This window comes from Oncorhynchus nerka, linkage group LG1 (assembly GCF_034236695.1).
Source record: "Oncorhynchus nerka isolate Pitt River linkage group LG1, Oner_Uvic_2.0, whole genome shotgun sequence".
NCBI lineage: Eukaryota > Metazoa > Chordata > Actinopteri > Salmoniformes > Salmonidae > Oncorhynchus > Oncorhynchus nerka.
This window is the reverse complement of record NC_088396.1, coordinates 57,575,269-57,591,667: the sequence shown is the minus strand read 5'-3', so window position 1 is coordinate 57,591,667 and position 16,399 is coordinate 57,575,269. Positions and strand designations below refer to the sequence as shown.

The 16,399-nt window shown below is 42.8% G+C and overlaps 1 protein-coding gene across 1 annotated transcript in view; it reads right to left on the bottom strand.

The window, feature by feature from the left end:
• The window catches only part of nme9 (NME/NM23 family member 9), a 71,526-nt gene extending 64,137 nt beyond the window's left edge, over positions 1–7,389 (bottom strand). The window contains exons 1-10 of the mRNA XM_065019744.1: positions 7,197–7,389; positions 7,026–7,083; positions 6,686–6,789; positions 6,512–6,583; positions 5,115–5,231; positions 4,910–4,973; positions 4,639–4,814; positions 4,316–4,470; positions 2,617–2,813; positions 1,574–1,718 (exon numbers count right to left, since the gene is read on the bottom strand). Of these exons, the coding sequence (XP_064875816.1) occupies positions 1,574–1,718; positions 2,617–2,813; positions 4,316–4,470; positions 4,639–4,814; positions 4,910–4,973; positions 5,115–5,231; positions 6,512–6,583; positions 6,686–6,789; positions 7,026–7,083; positions 7,197–7,229 (1,121 nt within the window). The 5' untranslated portion in view covers positions 7,230–7,389. The remainder of the gene's footprint in view (positions 1–1,573; positions 1,719–2,616; positions 2,814–4,315; positions 4,471–4,638; positions 4,815–4,909; positions 4,974–5,114; positions 5,232–6,511; positions 6,584–6,685; positions 6,790–7,025; positions 7,084–7,196) is intronic.
• Between the last annotated feature and the right edge of the window lie 9,010 nt (positions 7,390–16,399).

The following is a 16,399-nucleotide window of genomic DNA, read 5'->3' as shown; positions in this document are numbered from 1 at the left end:
ATACTAGGGGAATAATAGACTAGGGGAATAATAGACTAGGGGAATAATAGACTAGGGGGAATAATAGACTAGTGGGAATAATAGACTAGGGGAATAATAGACTAGGGGAATAATAGACTAGTGGGAATAATAGACTAGGGGAATAATAGACCGGGTAATATTAGACTAGGGGAATAATAGACTAGGGGGAATAATAGACTAGGGGGAATAATAGACTGGATAATATTAGACTAGGGGATAATAGACTAGGGGAAATAATAGACTAGTGGGAAATAATAGACTAGGGGAATAATAGACTAGGGGAATAATAGACTAGTGGGGAATAATAGACTAGGGGGAATAATAGACTGGATAATATTAGACTAGGGGGATAATAGACTAGGGAAATAATAGACTGTGGGAAATAATAGACTAGGGGAATAATAGACTAGGGGGATAATAGACTAGTGGGAATAATAGACTAGTGGGGAATAATAGACTAGGGGAATAATAGACTGGGGAATATTAGACTAGGGATAATAGACTAGGGGAAATAATAGACTAGTGGGAAATAATAGACTAGGGGAATAATAGACTAGGGGAATAATAGACTAGGGGAATAATAGACTAGGGGAATAATAGACTGGGGAATATTAGACTAGGGGGAATAATAGACTAGGGGAAATAATAGACTAGTGGGAAATAATAGACTAGGGGAATAATAGACTAGGGGGATAATAGACTAGTGGGAATAATAGACTAGTGGGAATAATAGACTAGGGGAATAATAGACTAGGGGAATAATAGACTAGGGGGAATAATAGACTACTGGGGAATAATAGACTAGGGGAAAAATAGACTAGGGGAATAATAGACTAGTGGGGAATAATAGACTAGGGGGAATAATAGACTGGGGAATAATAGACTAGGGGAATAATAGACTAGTGGGGAATAATAGACTAGTGGGGAATAATAGACTGGGGGTAATATTAGACTAGGGGGAATAATAGACTAGGGGGAATAATAGACTAGGGGGAATAATAGACTAGGGGAATAATAGACTGGATAATAATAGACTAGGGGGGAATAATAGACTAGTGGGGAATAATAGACTAGGGGGAATAATAGACTAGGGGGGAATAATAGACTAGGGGGAATAATAGACTAGTGGGAATAATAGACTAGGGGGGAATAATAGACTAGTGGGGAATAATAGACTAGGGGGAATAATAGACTAGGGGAATAATAGACTAGTGGGGAATAATAGACTAGGGAATAATAGACTGGATAATATTAGACTAGGGGGAATAATAGACTAGGGGGAATAATAGACTAGGGGGGAATAATAGACTGGATAATATTAGACTAGGGGGGAATAATAGACTGGATAATATTAGACTAGGGGGGAATAATAGACTGGATAATAATAGACTAGGGGGAATAATAGACTAGGGGGAATAATAGACTAGGGGGGAATATTAGGGATGAGATCTTATAAAGACCACTGATTTTGTGTGAGTGCCAAAATGTTTTTTGATTTGTGATCTTGCTTTGATATTGTAGTTCTCTTGTGTTTCAATGGTCAGATGGTTACCTGGTCATGTTGTGCAGTAGGGCAGGGAAGTAGTCCTGGTCAACATGTCGTTTGTAGAACCGTCTGGCCTGTTCCTCTGTTAATATCACCTCTCTCTGGAGAGACACAGTGAAGCCAGCCTCATGGATACGAGACCAGATCTCATCTGGAACACAAAACCATACTGAACCAGCCTCATGGAGACCAGACCAGATCTAGAATAGAAAACCATACTGAACCAGCCTCACGGAGACCAGACCAGATCTAGAATAGAAAACCATACTGAACCAGCCTCATGGAGACCAGACCAGATCTCATCTGGAACAGAAAACCATACTGAACCAGCCTCATGGAGACCAGACCAGATCTAGAATAGAAAACCATACTGAACCAGCCTCACGGAGACCAGACCTGATCTAGAATAGAAAACCATACTGAACCAGCCTCATGGAGACCAGACCAGATCTCATCTGGAACAGAAAACCATACTGAACCAGCCTCATGGAGACCAGACCAGATCTAGAATAGAAAACCATACTGAACCAGCCTCATGGAGACCAGACCAGATCTCATCTGGAACAGAAAACCATACTGAACCAGCCTCATGGAGACCAGACCTGATCTAGAATAGCAAACCATACTGAACCAGCCTTATGGAGACCAGACCAGATCTAGAATAGAAAACCATACTGAACCAGCCTCATGGAGACCAGACCAGATCTCATCTGGAACAGAAAACCATACTGAACCAGCCTCATGGAGACCAGACCAGATCTCATCTGGAACAGAAAACCATACTGAACCAGCCTCAGAACAGAACAGAATACTTTAGAAAAGGTCATCAAAATGATGCTTCAATTTGCCTTCAGACTATTTCTGATATTTCTTTCCGTTATCAGAAAAACATTTTGAGGAATCTCTAATAAATGACTAAACGGTGTGAGGATGAAACCGTGAAAATCTCAGAACGCAAATGACTTCTTCACTGCATACAGCCCTGTGATGCTGTTAAGCTGATTTTAGAAACAGACGTGTGTTGTGTACAGTAATTGGCACGCGCCCACCTTTGCTCTCCCTGGAGAGGTTGGGTCGGATGAGAGCCAGTGTCCTCTCCACTCGCCCTTCCTCCTCGTGCTGCTCTGCCCGGGAAGAAGTCCTGAAGCTGGGGAAGAAGAAGGCCAGCTCCCTCCTGGCCTGATGGCTGTCGTCACTACCGTGGAGCGAGTTGAACAGGGTTTCACTGCCATACTGGGCACGTAGGCTAGGGGAGGGAGGAGGGAGGCGGAAGGGAGGGAGTAGAGGAGGGGAAGGAGTGAGAAGAGACAGAGGAGGTGAGAGGAAGGTATGGAGGAAGGGAGAGAAGAGAGAGATGGAGAGGATGGGAAGGGAGAGGTTGAAAGAGGGGAGAGAAAAGGGAGGAGGAGAGAAGAGGGAGGAGGAGAGGGTAGAGGATGGGAAGGGAGAGGTTGAAAGAGGGGAGAGAAAAGGGAGGAGGAGAGAAGAGAGAGGAGGAGAGGGTAGAGGAAGGGAAGGGAAGGAAAATAGGAGGACAGATGGTTACTCTGCTGCTGACCAGTGAGGATAGTTAGGAGAGGAACGGTGCCTTGGGTGTGTCTGTTCTGTTGGAGCAACAATCTGTGTAGATACATGCCATCTTCATTCAGTGAAGTGAATGTCCACACAGCCCTCAAACTAAGGTATGTGTTGTACACAGATACATACCACTATTAGAAATTAAAAACCCTCAAATGTTTGTACTGAATATATGTTACTTTAATATTATGATCATTGAGTATTATCCTGTTCCTGTATAAATACTGTGTTTCTGGATTAGGACCGTGTTTCTGGATTAGGGCCGTGTTTCTGGATTAGGAATGTGTTTCTGGATTAGGGCCGTGTTTCTGGATTAGGGCCGTGTTTCTGGATTAGGACTGTGTTTCTGGATTAGGGCTGTGTTTCTGGATTAGGGCTGTGTTTCTGGATTAGGGCCGTGTTTCTGGATTAGGACCGTGTTTCTGGATTAGGACTGTGTTTCTGGATTAGGACTGTGTTTCTGGATTAGGACCGTGTTTCTGGATTAGGACCGTGTTTCTGGATTAGGACCGTGTTTCTGGATCAGGGCTGTGTTTCTGGATTAGGGCCGTGTTTCTGGATTAGGGCCGTGTTTCTGGATTAGGGCCGTGTCTCTGGATTAGGACCGTGTTTCTGGATTAGGGCCGTGTTTCTGGATTAGGACTGTGTTTCTGGATTAGGGCCTTGTTTCTGGATTAGGACTGTGTTTCTGGATTAGGGCCGTGTTTCTGGATTAGGACCGTGTTTCTGGATTAGGGCCTTGTTTCTGGATTAGGACTGTGTTTCTGGATTAGGGCCGTGTTTCTGGATTAGGGCCGTGTTTCTGGATTAGGACCGTGTTTCTGGATTAGGGCCGTGTTTCTGGATTAGGACCGTGTTTCTGGATTAGGGCCGTGTTTCTGGATTAGGACCGTGTTTCTGGATTAGGACCGTGTTTCTGGATTAGGGCCGTGTTTCTGGATTAGGACCGTGTTTCTGGATTAGGACTGTGTTCCTGTATAAATACTGTGTTTCTGGATTAGGAAAGTTTTTCTGGATTAGGGCTGTGTTTCTGGATTAGGACTGTGTTTCTGGATTAGGACCGTGTTTCTGGATTAGGACCGTGTTTCTGGATTAGGGCTGTGTTTCTGGATTAGGGCTGTGTTTCTGGAGAGTCTGTTTCTGGATTAGGAGTCATATTTTTAACTGTACCTCTCAGGTTTATCCCTCCTGGCTTCCTCTATGTCTGCTGGACCAATGAACTCCCTCCATGCTGGCACCACATTACCTGACCCCTCCCTCTGAGAGACCACCAGGACGTGAGAGGGGCCACTGGACATGAACTGGATCAGGTCTTCAAAACAGGCCTGGGAACACACAGGTAATAGTGATGGGCATTCCCAGTATTTTCAGTGAGACAGATCTTTTATCTCCTTTCACCTAAAAGAGGCGTTTGGCTCCCAAAAGACTCTCTGTTCAGTTCTGGTAGAAATCTACTGACCTCTCCTACTTAGTTCTGGTAGAAATCTACTGACCTCTCCTACTTTGTTCTGGTAGAAATCTCGTGCTTCAGAGTCGCTCAGCGTTCTCTCCTCGTGGGCTAGGATCTCAAACCCGGCATCCTGAATCTTCATGATAATCTCACTAGTTTTGCCATGAGCCACAGCGTTTGGTTTGATGATGGCCACCGTGTATGATTTACTGTCTGGAACTACAGACAGAGAGTCATTTTGCTGTAAAACACTGGTTAAAGTTGACGGAAAATGAACAAATGACACATGTAAGGTGAATGAGTAGCTACAGTACCAAGCGTATCTTCATCACTTTGATCCTCCTCCTCGTCTTCATCTATCAAACCTTCATCTTTCACCTGAACAACACAGAATAGCAAAGAGTGTATCCTACAGGTCAGTCCTTTTTAAACTCTCAAGCAATCAGCATGTATGAATATTTGAGTGTACCTTGCTGTTTGTAAGTGCATGTGTGTGTTTGTGTGTCGGTTTTGACTCACCACTCTGCGTTCCCCTCCCTCCTCCAGGACAGTCTTCTCTCTGGCCAGTTCCTCCAACACCATCCTCTGGAGGACAGGAGCGTTAGCCCCCCGCAGCACTGAGACCATCTCCCCCCCCTGAGCCAGATACAGAGGTTTGGGTCACCATCCTCTAGAGGAGAGGAGCGTTAGCCAGCCGCCCCCCAACAGGTCTTGATATGATAATAATGAATGAATGGTGAAAGTAACACAGAGATGCATCCACCGACACACAGAACATCTACAGACCTGCACAATTCCAGATCAACACTTTTGGGGAAAGAAGTAGAGAGAGAAATAGAGAAATAAATAGAGAAATAAATAGAGAGAGAGAGAGAGAGAGAGAGAGAGAGAGAGAGAGAGAGAGAGAGAGAGGGTGAGAGAGAGAGACAGAGACAGAGAGAGAGAAAGAGAGAGAGAGAGAGAGAGTAGAGAGAGAGAGAGAGAGAGAGAGAGAGAGAGAGAGAGAGAGAGAGACAGAGAGAGAGAGAGAGAGAGAGAGACAGAGTACAGACTCAGTGAGCATAGCCTTGCTATTGAGAAAGGCCGCTGTAGGCAGACATGGCTCTCAAGAGAAGACAGGCTATGTGCTCACTGCCCACAAAATGAGGTGGAAACTGAGCTGCACTTCCTAACCTCCTGCCCAATGTATGACCATATTAGAGATACATATTTCCCCCAGATCACACAGATCCACAAAGAATTCGAAAACAAATCCAATTTTGAAAAACTCCCATATCTACTGGGTGAAATTCCACAGTGTGCCATCACAGCAGCAAGATTTGTGACCTGTTGCCACGAGAAAAGGGCAACCAGTGAAGAACAAACACCATTGTAAATACAACCCATATTTATGCTTATTTATTTTATCTTGTGTCCTTTAACTATTTGTACGTTGTATATATATATATATATATATATAATATGACATTTGTAATGTCTTTACTGTTTTGAAACTTCTGTATGTGTAATGTTTACTGTTCATTTTTGTTGTTTTTCACCTTATATATTCACTTTGTATGTTGTCTACCTCACTTGCTTTGGCAATGTTAACACATGTTTCCCATGTCAATAAAGCCCTTGAATTGAATTGAATTGAATTGACAAAGAGAGACAGAGAGAGAGAGAGAGAGAGAGAGAGAGAGAGAGAGAGAGAGAGAGAGAGAGAGAGAGAGACAGAGACAGAGAGACAGAGAGAGAGAGAGAGAGACAGAGAGAGAGAGAGAGAGACAGAGAGAGAGAGAGAGAGAGAGAGAGAGAGAGAGAGAGAGAGAGAGAGAGAGAGACAGAGAGAGAGAGAGAGAGAGAGAGAGAGAGAGAGACACAGAGAGAGAGAGAGAGAGAGACAGAGAGAGAGAGAGAGAGAGATCAGGACTTACCCCATAGAACAGGAAGGTGGGCTCACACTTCCCCCTGTACCTTTCTAGAGCATCGATACTGTCAGCTTTTGCCTGCAAGAAAAAACAGTTCAATTTAAACAAAAGCCTTTTTTTCAATATAATGTTTTCAGAAATGTAACTCTAGATTGAAGGATATTTGTCTGTTGTATTTACTGTGGCAAAATGTAACAAGTCATCTCCCAGTTCATTTTTGATCTTCCTCAGTAAGCTGACAACAGCTCGGCATGGACCACACCACTGCTGGTACACATCTACAACTGAAGGGGACAGAGACACAGGACAGGAAGTAAACACCATTTCGGCACATCCTGCAGTAAGCAGCATGAACACACGGGGGCAGCAGCATGCAGTGGATGTGAATGATACATTCCACTATGAATAAACCGAGTAAGACGTACGTTTTCAATGCAATAATGAAACAAAACAAGTCACAACATACAGCCAGAGTGCAACGGCTACACGTAAGTAAAGAAAACGTAATATGCATTCTTACCTGTTAAACCTTTAGTTGCAAGCATCTCATCCCATTGCTCTTGGTTTGCGACAGACGCCTGGAGAAAGTAGTACCCGAACAGCAGTGTTAGCAAACGTTACAGTCTGATCACACTGCCGTTCACATCCAACTTGGATCTGTGCTATAAAAAGGTATGTTTGACCGACTGACCTGCAAGCTGACTTCTTTCTTTTTGCCAGCCATCTTATTAATGTACCATCTGAGAACACGATTCTTTTTAAAACAATAAATCTCCAAACGTCATTTGCAAGCAAAAACAAACAAAATAAGTCTTTGGAAGTTGAGTTGAGAGGGGTAACTTTCCAGACTATTGAACGAGTTAACTCTACCAGCTCTAGTGCCACAGCCTGTTTGCCTTCTCGTTGCTGAGCAACGCTCTTCTTCAAGGCATCTATGGACTCGCCACCGAGCGGCGCCACAACCTGCTTTCAGAGGATTTTGGTTTGAGTTACAAGATTTTATTTTATAAGAAACAACTATTAATGTTCATTTGAACGACTCTGGTATGATGTTTTATTTTGAACCAAATGATACGGACCCTGATTTAACTTTCATTGTTCATTTGTTTATCTTTCATGGAAGATACTTTGTCCATAAAATGAAGTGGGCGCAGAACAAACCCCTTTTCACATTATTTAAGAAACAATTTAAATATTATTTTGATATGATCAGTAAATGTAAAAACAAAAAAGCAATATGCACCATAAAAGTATTTAACAAATAGAAAATGAATCTCGATATGTAACACCCCTGTCTGTTAGGTTTATGTACTCTTGTTTGTATATTTCTGTTTTTTTGTATTTGTTGTGTTCATAATATATTTAAATACCAATTTAAAACCCTGCTATTATCTCTGTGTGTCTCTGCAGCCAATACAATTTAGCTAGTTATCACAGTTCATGGTGGACAATTCCAGTGGAAACTGGTCAGGGAGAGATTTGGCTTCTATTTGTAATTATATTTCTTGACTGCTAAACCTTGTGCAGTCATTTCCCATACATCTACTGTTATACTAGTCTCTGTTCTGTCAACACTGACAACTGGGTTGACCTGACAACTGGGTTGACCTGACAACTGGGTTGACCTGACAGCTGGGTTGACCTGACAACTGGGTTGACCTGACAGCTGGGTTGACCTGACAACTGGGTTGACCTGACAGCTGGGTTGACCTGACAACTGGGTTGACCTGACAACTGTGTTGACCTGACAACTGGGTTGACCTGACAACTGGGTTGACCTGACAGCTGGGTTGACCTGACAACTGGGTTGACCTGACAGCTGGGTTGACCTGACAACTGGGTTGACCTGACAGCTGGGTTCACCTGACAGCTGGGTTGACCTGACAACTGGGTTGACCTGACAACTGGGTTGACCTGACAACTGGGTTGACCTGACAGCTGGGTTGACCTGACAGCTGGGTTGACCTGACAACTGGGTTGACCTGACAGCTGGGTTGACCTGACAACTGGGTTGACCTGACAGCTGGGTTGACCTGACAGCTGGGTTGACCTGACAACTGGGTTCACCTGACAACTGGGTTGACCTGACAACTGGGTTGACCTGACAGCTGTGTTGACCTGACAGCTGGGTTGACCTGACAACTGGGTTGACCTGACAGCTGGGTTGACCTGACAACTGGGTTGACCTGACAGCTGGGTTGACCTGACAGCTGGGTTGACCTGACAACTGGGTTGACCTGACAACTGGGTTGACCTGACAACTGGGTTCACCTGACAGCTGGGTTGACCTGACAGCTGGGTTGACCTGACAGCTGGGTTGACCTGACAACTGGGTTGACCTGACAACTGGGTTCACCTGACAACTGGGTTGACCTGACAACTGGGTTCACCTGACAACTGGGTTGACCTGACAACTGGGTTGACCTGACAGCTGGGTTGACCTTACAACTGGGTTGACCTGACAGCTGGGTTGACCTGACAGCTGGGTTGACCTGACAACTGGGTTGACCTGACAGCTGGGTTGACCTGACAGCTGGGTTGACCTGACAGCTGGGTTGACCTGACAACTGGGTTGACCTGACAACTGGGTTGACCTGACAGCTGGGTTGACCTGACAGCTGGGTTGACCTGACAGCTGGGTTGACCTGACAGCTGGGTTCACCTGACAACTGGGTTGACCTGACAGCTGGGTTGACCTCTGAACCTAAGAATGGGATCTTTTTTTAAATGTATTTAATAATGATTTTTATTTTTATAATGAACACAACAAATACAAATATGTACACGAGTACATAAACATAACAGACAGAGTATTACATATCAAGATGACATTTTAGAATGGATCATGTAACACAGGTGTTTGTTTTGTTGCCTGCAGCTCTGATTGCATGAAGTTGAAACGTGTCAACTGGATGCAAGCGAGTTGCAAGTGGGTGTTTCACGAAGCAACTAAACGTGGGGAGGTGTGTGTGTGTGTGTGTTTCACGAAGCGACTAAACGTGGGGAGGTGTGTGTGTGTGTGTGTGTTTCACGAAGCGACTAAACGTGGGGAGGTGTGTGTGTGTGTGTGTGTTTCACGAAGCGACTAAATGTGGGGAGGTGTGTGTGTTTCACGAAGCGACTAAACGTGGGGAGGTGTGTGTGTGTGTGTGTTTCACGAAGCGACTAAACGTGGGGAGGTGTGTGTGTGTGTGTGTTTCACGAAGCGACTAAACGTGGGGAGGTGTGTGTGTGTGTGTGTGTGTGTGTGTGTGTGTTTCACGGAGCGACTAAACGTGGGGAGGTGTGTGTGTGTGTGTGTTTCACGGAGCAACTAAACGTGGGGAGGTGTGTGTGTGTGTGTTTCACGAAGCGACTAAACGTGGGGAGGTGTGTGTGTGTGTGTGTGTGTGTTTCACGGAGCGACTAAACGTGGGGAGGTGTGTGTGTGTGTGTGTGTGTGTGTGTGTTTCACGGAGCGACTAAACGTGGGGAGGTGTGTGTGTGTGTGTTTCATGAAGCGACTAAACGTGGGGAGGTGTGTGTGTGTGTGTGTATGTGTGTGTGTGTGTGTTTCACGAAGCAACTAAACGTGGGGAGGTGTGTGTGTGTGTGTTTCACGAAGCGACTAAACGTGGGGAGGTGTGTGTGTGTGTGTGTGTTTCACGAAGCGACTAAACGTGGGGAGGTGTGTGTGTGTGTGTGTGTGTGTGTGTGTTTCACGAAGCGACTAAACGTGGGGAAGTGTGTGTGTGTGTGTGTGTTTCACGAAGCGACTAAACGTGGGGAGGTGTGTGTGTGTGTGTGTGTGTGTGTGTGTTTCACGAAGCGACTAAACGTGGGGAGGTGTGTGTGTGTGTGTTTCACGAAGCGACTAAACGTGGGGAGGTGTGTGTGTGTGTGTGTGTGTGTTTCACGAAGCGACTAAACGTGGGGAGGTGTGTGTGTGTGTGTTTCATGAAGCGACTAAATGTGGGGAGGTGTGTGTGTGTGTGTGTGTGTGTGTGTGTGTGTGTGTTTCACGAAGCGACTAAACGTGGGGAGGTTTGTGTGTGTGTGTATGTGTGTGTGTGTGTTTCACGAAGCGACTAAACGTGGGGAGGTGTGTGTGTGTGTGTTTCACGAAGCGACTAAACGTGGGGAGGTGTGTGTGTGTGTGTTTGTGTGTGTTTCACGAAGCGACTAAACGTGGGGAGGTGTGTGTGTGTGTGTTTCATGAAGCGACTAAACGTGGGGAGGTGTGTGTGTGTGTGTGTGTGTGTGTGTGTGTGTTTCACGAAGCGACTAAACGTGGGGAGGTTTGTGTGTGTGTGTATGTGTGTGTGTGTGTGTGTGTGTTTCACGAAGCGACTAAACGTGGGGAGGTGTGTGTGTGTGTGTGTTTCACGAAGCGACTAAACGTGGGGAGGTGTGTGTGTGTGTGTGTGTGTTTCATGAGGCAACTAAACGTGCACACAAGTTGCGTCGTGTAATGGCAGCCTTAAACCGATGCCGCACAAAACAATCTGGACTAATTTATATTTGGGTTGCTACGTGTGTCAACGCCAACAAATTGCCTGCAACGTAATTGCATCTCAAGACATAGGGCAGTGTTGCCATGTTCTAGGGTTTTACATACAAAATGGGATACTTTGAAAACGGATGTCGCTGGTGAAAATGTACTGGTTGCCGAATTTTGAGGCTATTTCAAAGTTGTTTCTGTCATGTATTGTCATGTTATGTCTTGTTCCTGTTCTTTCTCTTCACTTCGTTTCCCCCTGCTGGTCATATTAGGTTACCTTCTCTTCCTTTCCTTCCCCCAGCTGTTCCTCATCTCCTCTAACTACCTCGTTTACCCTCTCCCACCTGTTCCCTTTTTCCCTCTGATTAGGTCTCTATTTCTCTCTCTGTTTCTGCTTCTGTCTTTGTCAGATTCTCGTTTGCTTCACCCTTGTCCCGTCCTGTCGGAATCTGCCTCTTCATCTGATGCTACGTGCGATCAGGTACCTCTGTCCTCTACGACCCGCGCCTACCCAGAGAGACCAGCAGTCTGGCGCCGCTAACCCAGCTATTCTCCTCTGCTGCTAAGAAGGGGACTCTTCTGTAAGATCAGAGGACTTTATGATTTATTTATCGCCCTCTCTGCGGGTTGTCTATTTTGTCAATCGATACATCTGAAGAGGATTTATGTCTTCCCTGTGTTTTGACATTAAAGGACTCTGTTTCTGTTAAACCGCTTTTGGGTCCTCACTCACCTGCATAACAGTTTCTTACAATATATATATATATATATATATATATATCATGTGACCTGCTGCTGACTGTCAGGCAGTGAACGGGCTGTTGCTGAGTGAGTGGTGGGGAGGTCTGGACGTGTGTGTGTGTGTGTGTGTGTGTGTGTGTGTGTGTGTTGAGAGCACTACTGTTATTGGCTAGAGCAGCACCTGTGCACGTTGTGACAACTTTTCACCAGTTGTAGCTAGGCTATTTAGATTGTCATTATGGAGATACCAATTTCCAAACCTTTGGTGGAAATTGTGGAAATTTGAAATGGAGGTCATGAAACTCCCTCGCGTGGTTCTTTTTATGGGAAATGTCCTCAATGAAACTGACATTAGGTTAAATGTGCCTCTGTTGGCCTATTAATGTATATGCCATTTGTTGGCTACCATTTGTTGGCTACCATTTGTTGGCTACCATTTGGTGGCTACCATTTGATACAATAAATAGGTTGGAATGACTATATAACTGGAGTCCTTGCAAATCAATTTGTGCCACTTGTGTAGTTTACCTGGAGCTGTCAAACACATTTAATAAATAGCCTGTAACTTCAGTGTATTGTTGTTGTAACCTTGTTTAGTTCATTAAATTGGCAGTTATTAAAGCTCTATCACAGATTGACAGTAACAGTCAGTCAGATTAGGCTAAAGGTTTAAAAAAATAAGCTCTGGCTGTTGTTGTTATTATCAATAGATAGCCTGTAACTCCAGGTTGTTGTAGTCTTGTGTTATTATCAATAGATAGCCTGTAACTCCAGGTTCTTGTAGTCTTGTGTTATTATCAATAGATGGCCTGTAACTCCAGGTTGTTGTAGTCTTGTGTTATTATCAATAGATGGCCTGTAACTCCAGGTTGTTGTAGTCTTGTGTTATTATCAATAGATGGCCTGTAACTCCAGGTTGTTGTAGTCTTGTGTTATTATCAATAGATGGCTTGTAACTCCAGGTTCTTGTAGTCTTGTGTTATTATCAATAGATAGCCTGTAACTCCAGGTTCTTGTAGTCTTGTGTTATTATCAATAGATAGCCTGTATCTCCAGGTTGTTGTAGTCTTGTGTTATTATCAATAGATAGCCTGTAACTCCAGGTTGTTGTAACCTTGTGTTATTATCAATAGATAGCCTGTAACTCCAGGTTGTTGTAGTCTTGTGTTATTATCAATAGATAGCCTGTAACTCCAGGTTGTTGTAGTCTTGTGTTATTATCAATAGATAGCCTGTAACTCCAGGTTGTTGTAGTCTTGTGTTATTATCAATAGATAGCCTGTATCTCCAGGTTGTTGTAGTCTTGTGTTATTATCAATAGATAGCCTGTAACTTCAGTGTATTGTTGTTGTAGTCTTGTGTTATTATCAATAGATGGCCTGTATCTCCAGGTTGTTGTAGTCTTGTGTTATTATCAATAGATGGCCTGTAACTCCAGGTTGTTGTAACCTTGTGTTATTATCAATAGATAGCCTGTAACTCCAGGTTCTTGTAGTCTTGTGTTATTATCAATAGATAGCCTGTAACTCCAGGTTGTTGTAGTCTTGTGTTATTATCAATAGATGGCCTGTAACTCCAGGTTGTTGTAGTCTTGTGTTATTATCAATAGATAGCCTGTAACTCCAGGTTGTTGTAGTCTTGTGTTATTATCAATAGATGGCTTGTATCTCCAGGTTGTTGTAGTCTTGTGTTATTATCAATAGATGGCCTGTAACTCCAGGTTGTTGTAGTCTTGTGTTATTATCAATAGATGGCTTGTAACTCCAGGTTCTTGTAGTCTTGTGTTATTATCAATAGATAGCCTGTAACTCCAGGTTGTTGTAGTCTTGTGTTATTATCAATAGATAGCCTGTAACTCCAGGTTGTTGTAGTCTTGTGTTATTATCAATAGATAGCCTGTAACTCCAGGTTGTTGTAGTCTTGTGTTATTATCAATAGATAGCCTGTATCTCCAGGTTCTTGTAGTCTTGTGTTATTATCAATAGATGGCCTGTAACTCCAGGTTGTTGTAGTCTTGTGTTATTATCAATAGATGGCCTGTAACTCCAGGTTGTTGTAGTCTTGTGTTATTATCAATAGATAGCCTGTAACTCCAGGTTGTTGTAGTCTTGTGTTATTATCAATAGATAGCCTGTAACTCCAGGTTCTTGTAGTCTTGTGTTATTATCAATAGATAGCCTGTAACTCCAGGTTGTTGTAGTCTTGTGTTATTATCAATAGATAGCCTGTAACTCCAGGTTGTTGTAGTCTTGTGTTATTATCAATAGATAGCCTGTATCTCCAGGTTGTTGTAGTCTTGTGTTATTATCAATAGATAGCCTGTAACTTCAGTGTATTGTTGTTGTAGTCTTGTGTTATTATCAATAGATGGCCTGTATCTCCAGGTTGTTGTAGTCTTGTGTTATTATCAATAGATGGCCTGTAACTCCAGGTTGTTGTAACCTTGTGTTATTATCAATAGATAGCCTGTAACTCCAGGTTCTTGTAGTCTTGTGTTATTATCAATAGATAGCCTGTAACTCCAGGTTGTTGTAGTCTTGTGTTATTATCAATAGATGGCCTGTAACTCCAGGTTGTTGTAGTCTTGTGTTATTATCAATAGATAGCCTGTAACTCCAGGTTGTTGTAGTCTTGTGTTATTATCAATAGATGGCTTGTATCTCCAGGTTGTTGTAGTCTTGTGTTATTATCAATAGATGGCCTGTAACTCCAGGTTGTTGTAGTCTTGTGTTATTATCAATAGATGGCTTGTAACTCCAGGTTCTTGTAGTCTTGTGTTATTATCAATAGATAGCCTGTAACTCCAGGTTGTTGTAGTCTTGTGTTATTATCAATAGATAGCCTGTAACTCCAGGTTGTTGTAGTCTTGTGTTATTATCAATAGATAGCCTGTAACTCCAGGTTGTTGTAGTCTTGTGTTATTATCAATAGATAGCCTGTAACTCCAGGTTGTTGTAGTCTTGTGTTATTATCAATAGATAGCCTGTATCTCCAGGTTCTTGTAGTCTTGTGTTATTATCAATAGATGGCCTGTAACTCCAGGTTGTTGTAGTCTTGTGTTATTATCAATAGATGGCCTGTAACTCCAGGTTGTTGTAGTCTTGTGTTATTATCAATAGATAGCCTGTAACTCCAGGTTGTTGTAGTCTTGTGTTATTATCAATAGATAGCCTGTAACTCCAGGTTGTTGTAGTCTTGTGTTATTATCAATAGATAGCCTGTAACTCCAGGTTGTTGTAGTTTGTAGATCCTGTAACTCCAGGTTGTTGTAGTCTTGTGTTATTATCAATAGATAGCCTGTAACTCCAGGTTGTTGTAGTCTTGTGTTATTATCAATAGATAGCCTGTAACTCCAGGTTGTTGTAGTCTTGTGTTATTATCAATAGATGGCCTGTAACTCCAGGTTGTTGTAGTCTTGTGTTATTATCAATAGATGGCCTGTAACTCCAGGTTGCTGTAGTCTTGTGTTATTATCAATAGATGGCCTGTAACTCCAGGTTCTTGTAGTCTTGTGTTATTATCAATAGATAGCCTGTAACTCCAGGTTGTTGTAGTCTTGTGTTATTATCAATAGATGGCCTGTAACTCCAGGTTGTTGTAGTCTTGTGTTATTATCAATAGATGGCCTGTAACTCCAGGTTCTTGTAGTCTTGTGTTATTATCAATAGATAGCCTGTAACTCCAGGTTGTTGTAGTCTTGTGTTATTATCAATAGATGACCTGTAACTCCAGGTTGTTGTAGTCTTGTGTTATTATCAATACATAATAGCATAGATGAACACATTAGATTGAAAGTAGTTAGTAGTCAGATTAGACTGCAGGTAAAACTCGTTCTAAAGAATAAACACTGGCTCTTGTTGAGAAGCATATTCAGTTCATATTCAGTTCATATTCAGTTCATATTCAGTTCATTTTCAGTTCATTTTCAGTTCATATTCAGTTCATACTCAGTTCATATTCAGTTCATATTCAGTTCATTTTCAGTTCATATTCAGTTCATATTCAGTTCATATACATATTGTTCATATTTAATTCAGGGATTGAAGTGATGACTCAGTAGCCTATTCCAGCAGGAAACACAAGCACCTCTTTCTTATTGTAATTATTATATATATATATATATATATTTAAATATATATTTAACAAGGCAAGTCAGTTAAGAACACATTCTTATTCACAATGACGGCCTACCAGAAGGCCTCCTGCAGGGACGGGGGCTGGGATTAAAAATAAAACTATAGGACAAAACATACATCACGACAAGAGAGACAACACAACACTACATAAAGACCTAAGACAACAACATGGCATGGCAGCAACACATAAAACTATAGGACAATACACACATCACGACAAGAGAGACAACACAACACTACATAAAGACCTATGACAACAACATAGAAGTCAAGGGGTCTGATACTTTCTGAATGCAGTGCTGAAAACAGCCGAATGGGTTACGACTAACAGTTTAGGGTATATATTCCATGTTGACTTTTCAATTACACTTATCTCAACATATTTAAACCCCAGAGTTTGCCAAGTCAGCTGGTCCTCGTACATACAGTACATTAAAATGTACATTTAAAACCCTCTTAGGCAACACTCCCCCATATCTGAGATATCTACTGCAGCCCTCATCCTCCACATACAACACCTGTTCTCTCCCCCCTATC